The sequence below is a fragment of the Lonchura striata genome, chromosome Z (assembly GCF_050655825.1).
Source record: "Lonchura striata isolate lonStrDom1 chromosome Z, ASM5065582v1, whole genome shotgun sequence".
In the NCBI taxonomy this organism is placed as follows: Eukaryota; Metazoa; Chordata; class Aves; order Passeriformes; family Estrildidae; genus Lonchura; species Lonchura striata.
This window is the reverse complement of record NC_140740.1, coordinates 82,933,853-82,942,500: the sequence shown is the minus strand read 5'-3', so window position 1 is coordinate 82,942,500 and position 8,648 is coordinate 82,933,853. Positions and strand designations below refer to the sequence as shown.

The 8,648-nt window shown below is 38.4% G+C and overlaps 1 protein-coding gene across 1 annotated transcript in view; it reads right to left on the bottom strand.

Moving 5' to 3' along the window:
• Positions 1-8,648, bottom strand: part of LOC110472792 (E3 ubiquitin-protein ligase KCMF1) — a 39,593-nt gene that overhangs the window by 1,980 nt on the left and 28,965 nt on the right. Inside the window, exons 4-5 of the mRNA XM_021534803.4 lie at positions 5,205-5,306; positions 1,947-2,121 (exon numbers count right to left, since the gene is read on the bottom strand). Of these exons, the coding sequence (XP_021390478.3) occupies positions 1,947-2,121; positions 5,205-5,306 (277 nt within the window). The remainder of the gene's footprint in view (positions 1-1,946; positions 2,122-5,204; positions 5,307-8,648) is intronic.

Genomic DNA, 8,648 nt, shown 5'->3' with positions numbered 1-8,648 from the left:
ATTAAGACTAATTTACGCAGATTTAGGCCAAATAACCAGACAAGGTTTAAATGACAGTAGACAGTAGAGCCAATGACAGTAGAGCCAATCTTTTGCAAGGGAGAGCCTGGCAAAAGACAGCCTGCAGCCACTCTCTGAATCTTCAAGCCAAAATAGACACTGACTAAGAAACTTCTATATTTTGGCTTTGGATGGTGACTTTTTTGTCCTTCAAAAAAGTGTTCCCTCAAAATACAAGCTTCATCTTCCCAATTATCTCAGAGGGAAACTGTGCTACAGCAAATTCAATAAAAGAAATTTTGTTAAGAAAACATATTCAATCACTGCTTCACATCAAAAGCATTCTGTATGAATTCTTATTTCTGCCAAAAGTATGCAGAAAGCCTAGCAATGAAAAACCCTCTCTGTTATTAAGTCTTCCAAATCAGAAGGATGGAATGCTCCTTGCAAATTTTATTCACAAAGTTTTTTTTTAAATAAATATTAGCAGCGAGTTATTGTACAGTGCATTTCTGTAGAATCTCTTCTATGCCCTGTGCAGAAGGTAATTCTTATCTCAGACACCTGCTGCAGTTGATGCAATGGTAGAGGAAACAGGACAATTCTCCTCCTCTCCCTCTACTCTAGATTATAAACTTACTCTATAGGTCATGATAGTTTTTCTTCCATTGCATTAACAAAATGCAATCATACTAAAGCAAGCTGTTTTCAAAGGAACAAAGCAAAATACTAACTAGAGAGGTGGAGTAATTTTCAGCAACACTGATAGAAGCACCAAAATAAAGTAAATTTTAATTACTAGAGAATACCACAGGGAGGAAAAAATTATTAAGAAAAGTAACTGATGTTATAAATTTAAACAGAAAAATCACTGTGGTCTTTTCTATTTATTACTCCAGTAAAAAGACAGACATGTTAAACTCGGAGGCAAGATTAAGATGTATTTATTCTCATTGTAATCTAAAGCTTGGAATATACAGAAGCAGTATTTTGGAAAGAGGTGTGAATTCAAAACAGTCCTGGAACAAGATGGACCCACAACTCAGTGTGCTCTAAATGCAGGAACACATCTTCCACCAAAAGAGAACAGATGCAGAAGAATGACATTTTATCCCACACTTAATGCTGCTAAGTGGGAAGGTCCTGCAAGGCTGAAAACAAACTTCAGCAGTCATGTCACATTTTAAATGAGCTGAAGCACCTGCCCTGGTGAAAGAAAGAGGACGTCTTGCACTGGAAGCTTCAAGAACATTCTCCCTCTTTGAACAAACTCACCTGTGACCTCAGTTAACTTGTTTTTTTCTCCTCATCTCTCTTCTTCACGGCTGATTTATGAATTACACCAGGGCACAGAGGCCAGCAGAGCACCAGGGCCAGCAGAAGGCAGGCAAAGGGAACCATGATTAAGGAAGGAGTGGATCTGCAGCTCTCCTTCCAGGGCCAATGCCTCATTACACCCGGTGGCTGGCTACCTCCCCCTGAAAAAGTCACAGCCTAATAGCAGCAAGCTCCAGTTTGAGCACTGTGTCTCCTTTGCATCTGAAGTAAAGGTGGATTAGTGGCAGACATTCTGAGGTTTCCCTGTCATATTGGTATGGTCAAAGACCATGGCATTAAAATGTTTAGACTTCCCCACAGACAAAACTGCATTTGTTTTCAGAATTGTCTTCACTCTCTATTTTTTCTTCATCGTAAAAAAAAAAAGCTATTTTCACATCAAAGGTAAAAATAGAACAAACAAGTTATTTCTGGGAATCCTGAAGACACAGCCTAATTATTTTCTGATGCTGACAGTAAGAACACCCTTTCTCTCTTCACCAGCTCTATGGGATGCTCTGCCTGTACGTGCAGCTTCACAGCAACACAGAGCAGCTGCTGTCACCTTGCATTCTCCTTCCCCTGTGGAAGGAGGACAGTGGAGTAAAACTTGTGGTTACAGCTCTTACCAGCTATAGGATCCATGGCTTCTCTATTGCTTGGAGAATACGAACTCTGAGAAGATGAAAGCCCACCAGGGGAACTGGTAGTAAAGTGCATGTTTGATCTACGAGCACGGGGGCCTCCCAAACCCCGGCCTGGGTGGAACATCCTACGTACATGCCGAACGCCACTGGATTCGTCGTAGGCAAGAAGTTAAGAAAACAGAACTGTCTGCCACTGAGTGTTAAACGACCATCAAAAGACATCTGATGGGTCAAGTACTCGGGTATAGTGCTCTTGATTCATAATGATTCAACTTCTGAAGCAAAGTTAAGGTAGGCTGTAGCTCTGCTACAAGTCAGACTTACTGATCTGGTAATATTTTTTTAATCAAACTTCTCTATGAAAACCCACACAAATCCATGTGTTGCCAAGCTCACTACTGAGACAGGCATTTCAGTTCTTCCTTCCCAATTCTTACATTAAGCATCAAAACTAATAAAAATGTTTACTGCAATTCCTATCAGAATAAATACCAAATTCCTTTTGACTTCTGTACTTCATGCTTTTATGCAAGAAATTTCATTGCTTCAGTCCATAGGAAACTGTAGGTTTCTGGAGTATTCAGCACATCCATCACATCCCTTTATTTCGCCTTTCTTCTTACAGCCAAAGAAATATCACTAATCCCAGTATTACAACAATACTTTTCATTTTTTCTTTTTCACCCACTTCCCCCTATCAGATGCTTGTGTCACTTTGAAAAAAGGTTATCATATAAATTTTGAAGTAATTAACAAACTTAAATAAAGATTATTTTTGTCATAAATTTGTTAATATTCATTCCTCCAATACAGTCCAGATAAGGCTTCTTCCTAAAAATCACTCGTATGACTCACTGCTAAAAAATGAAATAGCATAGGCTTTAATATTTTGTTTTAGTGTTATTATAATTCAGCTTAGATCTCCATCTCCTATGTTTTTTTATTTTTATAATAGTATGGTTACCACTCATATGGTATCAATTTCTGTGTGAGGGTAACATCCAATGTAGTTTTTTAAAATCACAGTTATGGGGCAGAATCTCATGATATCATGGAGGTCAAGACCTTAAGGCTGAAAGGAATGACTTGACTTCCCATGGCAAGAGAGAACTTCTGGCCATTACAAGAAGATTTTACAGAACGTTTTCTTATTTCAAGACTATTAGTTATGCTACAGTGTAAAACTTAACATCTAATGTGTAAAAGAAAAACCTCCCCAGTACAGAACACACTTTGCTTAGTACAGAGCATCTTGTACCTCTGAGTGTGCCAATTTTTGGGTGCTGCTGGACATGAGTTGCTAAATTAGATGGACTATAGACCCTATGTAGTTTGGCAAACTTTTTGTAACTAAATATGTTAAAACAGGACATTAGCTGGGGATTGTCCAAGCAGACACAGGATACTGGGGTAACTTTTCCAATGGCAGCTTTTAAAGTGTTTTGAGATAAATGTCATTCTTAAATACCAGCTAAGCATGCACTTGGGAGTCCTACCAGCCATGCTGGTATGTAAACGTTACCTTGTGAAAAACATTTAAACTGAAGAGTCATGTGAGAACTATAGGTATGATTAATGCTGAAAAGATTTAATGAATTTTCAGGTATTTTTCTGCTAAAGAAAGAAACTGGGTTTTTGTCCATAGACTGCAGGAGTAAATTACACATCTTGCAACAGCTGCACAAGGTTTGTAGTAAGAAACACATGTGGTGTTTTGGGACAACTTTAGGAAAAAAATCCAAAAACCAAAATTAACCAAACATGTCTAATTAATAGCTGGTGGGTAAGGCCACCTCTCAGAACTGCAGCAAATCCAACAGTAAAAGCTTACTTCAAACTGCAAAATAAATTTTTACTCTAGAAGAAGTGCAAGCCAAGAATCTTCTCTACCTCCATTTTGTACATGAAGGCAATTGCAGGACATGAAGAATTGTTCTGTACAGCTTCAACTTCATATTCAGCAATACAATGGTATATCAGAGAGTGATGGTTATTTCCTACGCTGCCAGACCCTGAGTGAAAAAGGGCATATTCTCTTCCTTTTTTCCTGGCCTTTGGACAGCCTGAAATGTAGCTTGATGGCTCATGTAATTTGTGTAATTTTAGTTCTGGTCATTGTACCAACTCTGAGATTTTCATAGCACCTGCTTAATTAGGCTTTTTCTAACAAGAATTACATAACTACATAGCAAAGTGCCAGAGTTACTGATCCAGTTACTGCATAGTAAATAACCTGCACAATTAGTCTGTCCTGATTTAAACCATGTTAATACTAACAAACTTAAATGCAATCAAATACAACCGTAACTGAAGTGAAGCCATCGCCTCAAATACTGTTTCCCTTCTATTACTGTAATTAAATCTGTTTGATAGGACTTGGATTTCTTTTCCCCAGCTGCTTGAGCTTATATTATCCTTTGTTCATTTTTAAAAATCTCTGAACAAAAAAGCCACTATCAATGTTATAATGTAGGTTTTTTTTCTCCTTGTTTAAATGAGGCATCAATGAATAATTTGGGGATTACTTACTGAAGGATGCTACATAAGTTTGCATGTCATTAAATAAAAGCCCAAAGCAAAAGATATATTATCAGTTAATCTGAGGGAGAATAAAAAAATTTTAAAGGAGACAAATATTCCTATAACACTGATGAAAAAATCCCAACAGTCCAGCTCTTCAGTCATCAAGCACAGATAAATGTCTGTAACTGGCTGCTACGGTAACTGAAGGACAACATCCTATTTCCCAGAAAATCTGAAGGTTTTCTGAGTTGTATTACAAAATGTAAGTAGCACTACAAAATTACATTATTAAAAGATTGTGTTAAAAGTAGTTAAACAACTTTACAGTCTTTTGTTACAAGCAGCTACGCTTGAATCATCTTTGTGTCATAAATATATACAGCACTGAATCTTGATATATAAAACAGCACCAAGAGTAATCATGAGGCAGGATAAAACACAGTACAAGTAGAAAAACCTATGTCAAAATCCTTTAAATGTTTCTGCTGTTAGAGCAAAAAAACCACTCTCAAGTATACCTACAAGTCTGTGCACAGTCTGAGAGTTGCACTTTTTTAAACTAGCAGACAATCCTTTTTATTTTTGTCATACATATCTTTAAGAACCTAAGTTCCAGGAAATCCAGAATACGACCCTTTCACTATAAAAATCAAACCAAGTCACCATGATTACTAGGTGAAACAGTCTAGCCTCTTTGCCTCACATTGGAAAGGATATTAAATCTCTAGGAGCTCTGTGTTCCAGTGTAAGATGAGCTGCAAAGTCATCTGTTATATGATTCGGATCCCCTCCAGGCAATGCTGCACATATTGGACAAATCTGAAATGACAAAGCAAGGAAAAACCCAACTTTATAAATATGACAAGAATCAGAACTTTTATCAAGTCAATCATTAGACATTGACTCTTACGCTTTAAAAATAACATTTTTGTATTCACAAACACCTGGATATCAGTGTATTCAATAAACTCATAAAAATTAGAGAAGTGAAGACATTAATTTAGTCATATTTTACTTTACGATTTTCAGAATACTATGAACTTCAGAAAACCAGAACTAGGATTCTCAAAATCAATTTGCAATGTTTTGAAAGTTAGTATTTTTGCATGCCAATTCTGCCACAGACAGTAGAGTTGAATCTCTAGAGTACAGGATTGCTATTTGCCTGCTTGGCACTCATCCCAGCAGAGGAACCAGCATAAAGCTACCCATATTTGCTAAGTATCAAGCTGAGACTATCCCACTCAGGCAGTGTAAGTTTGGCAGAGAAGGGGTGGTCTCCATACCCCTCTCCACAACAGTATTTTGAGAGCAGGTACAGAGGTCTCTCTTTGATTTTGGGGTTTCCCCCCACCGCCCCCACTTTACAGTTTTTGGTTGGCAGGTTTTGTTTGTTTTGTGTTTTAAACTGAAGTACAGTTAAGTAAGCAGGCAAACATTACCACTACTATTGTCATAATTATGACTTGTTCATTGAATGACTCCACAAACAGCATCTTCCATTTTTCTTTCATTTTTCATGTGTATACTTAAGCTGTTGAATATAGGTCTCGAAAGACCACGAGCATTAAGAACACCTGTATAGAAGAGCACACATCTGTTGTACTCTCATGGTAGTGAGAACAAGGTCTTGAAATAAGTTTACTGTAAAATCTCAGCTGCTTTAGACAGGAACAGCTGCATCTAATTCCACTTTAATTTTAGTGGCCAGTTCTGAAAAGAAAACCAGGCATGTTAAAAGCTTTTTGGTACAATTCCTCCCCTTTTATTTTCAATGTCATTGAAAATGTCATTTTTCACCACTACAGATGCCAAGCAAATGCACTACTGGGCATATCTTATCACAACATAATTTAATAAATACTCAGCTATGCCAACATATCAAAGCTACCCTGTAGAGATATAGAAATGGATGTGCATTGGACATATGGTTTTGAATTCCCTAAATTTCATTACAGCTGCTTAAACTTCTCATATCAAGAGAATGCAAGACCTTCCAAGAAATCTTTTACTTGAGCTACTCTAAGAATGCAGAAACACAACCTAAGAACAACCCACTCCTGAAAGCAGGAAATCACCAGAAAGTTATTTTGTTAACATGATGATGATATGAACTGCACGTTTGTGAATATACTCAAACCTCAGAAAAACATCAGTTAAGAAAATGTCATAACGAATATTGAGTAAGGAATCGAAGTATCCCAATTCTAAGTCTAAATATCAATTAAACTTTCAAGAACTCTTGACTAGGGAAAGTTACTCAAGTACTGTTATGTACAAACAACAATTTAGTTAAGCATAAGCTCTGACAGAGCCACAAGAAAGACTAATGGATCACTGATTAAGCATGATACAGCTAAAAGTCATTGTTAATTATAACATGCATGAAGAAATGGTGCAGACGAAAGGCAAATATTGTCAGAATTTTCTCTTGAATTTAAGAGCATTTGTATTAAGAAATCATGCTACCCTGAATGAAGACTTTAAAGGCCTAAGTCAATCCCACTGACAGAACATCTGCCAGTTTCCAGAACTGTGCTTGTATTACTGCTACTTCTCCATTTACATACAAACTAACCACTTTAAGTGACAGCACTTCTGTAACCTCCACAAGAGTCATTGGGATCCTAGAGGATGAACAGGGACATTTTGTCAGATTGTCCCTTCAATTACTGCAAGAAAAAGCTCTGCCCAGTTTCACCACTGAGGTATCAACAAGAGTGCTTCCAATTCATCTACGAGGAGCCTAATTACTGCATTCCCAAAGGTGAGAAAGCTGCTGCAGTCCAATGCAATAGCAGACAATTAGCATTTCTGTTATGAAACAAGACTGAAGAGATGGCATTTTATGAAGTCTACTAAATCTGTTTTTATTTACAATGCTAGCAGAATTCTAGTTGAGCACTGCATTTCATCGGACCAGTCCAACTAACCTGAAACTTAAACACCAACAAAAACAATCATACTGATTCCCAAATTCCTCTGCCTTACAACTCAAACCATTGTTCCCTAGACATTATATGGGTGAAGAAATACTGGTTCTTTAGAAGAGGAAGAGGGCTCTTTGAACAGGAAGGGAGGCTTGCCCTTTAAGTGAGAGAGCAGCTGGGGTGCATTAAAAGCACTGTCTAGATGGAATATGACCTGATAGAGATCTTACAGGCTGGAATTAAGAAGAGAGCAGGCAAAGAGGATGTTACAGGGCATGTCTACTACAGACCACCTGACCATGAGGAACAAACAGATCAGGCCCTTCAGAAACATAGAGCAGCTGCCTCACACTTGCAGGACCTGATCTTCATGGAGGTCTTCAACCACTCCAGTATCTGCTGGAAGGACAACACAGCGTGACTGCAATCCAAGAGACTCCTGGAGTGCTCTCCAGGTAACTTCCTCCTCCAGGTGACAAAGGAGCATATGAGGAGAGGTGCGATACAGGACTTCAGAATTATCAACAAGGAGGGGCTCAGTCGGGATGTGAGGGTCAAAGAAAGCCTTGGCTCCAGTGACCATGACATAGTGCAGTTTTGAGATCCAGAGGGCAAGGAAGAAGATCAAAGACAAGCTCATGCCCCTGAACCTCCAAGGACAACATAAGCAAAGCTAAAGCCCAAATGGAACTGAATCAGACAAGTAATGTCTAAGGTAATAAGGTGATCTTCTAGAAGTGCATAGGAAATAAAAAGGTAACTAGGGAAAATGTGGGCACATCGCTCAAAAGATGTGACACCTAGTTATACAGGACACAGAAAAGGTTGAAGTACTGAATACCTCCTTTGCTATGGTCTTTAGCAACTCCAGGCCCCAGAGAGCAGGGGTTCTGGAGTAGTCAAGACACTGCCCTGCTGGAAGAGGATTACTCTGCAGAATACTTTCATGAAATGGAATACTTAAGCCACCAGGCTGTGATGGGTGTGATGCACCAAGAGGTGCTGACAGATGCCACTGTGAGCCTCTTCTCAATCTCTGAACTATCATGGTGACTACGTGAGGTGCCTGAGGACTGGAGTAAAGCAAATTTCACTTCTATCTTAAAGACAGGCAAGTAAGAGGAGGACCTAGGGAACTACAGGCTGAACTACAGTCATCATGCTCTGATCCCTGGGAAAGCAAGGAAACTATTGTTAACTATTTTTAGGAACTATTAAAGACAAGAAAATC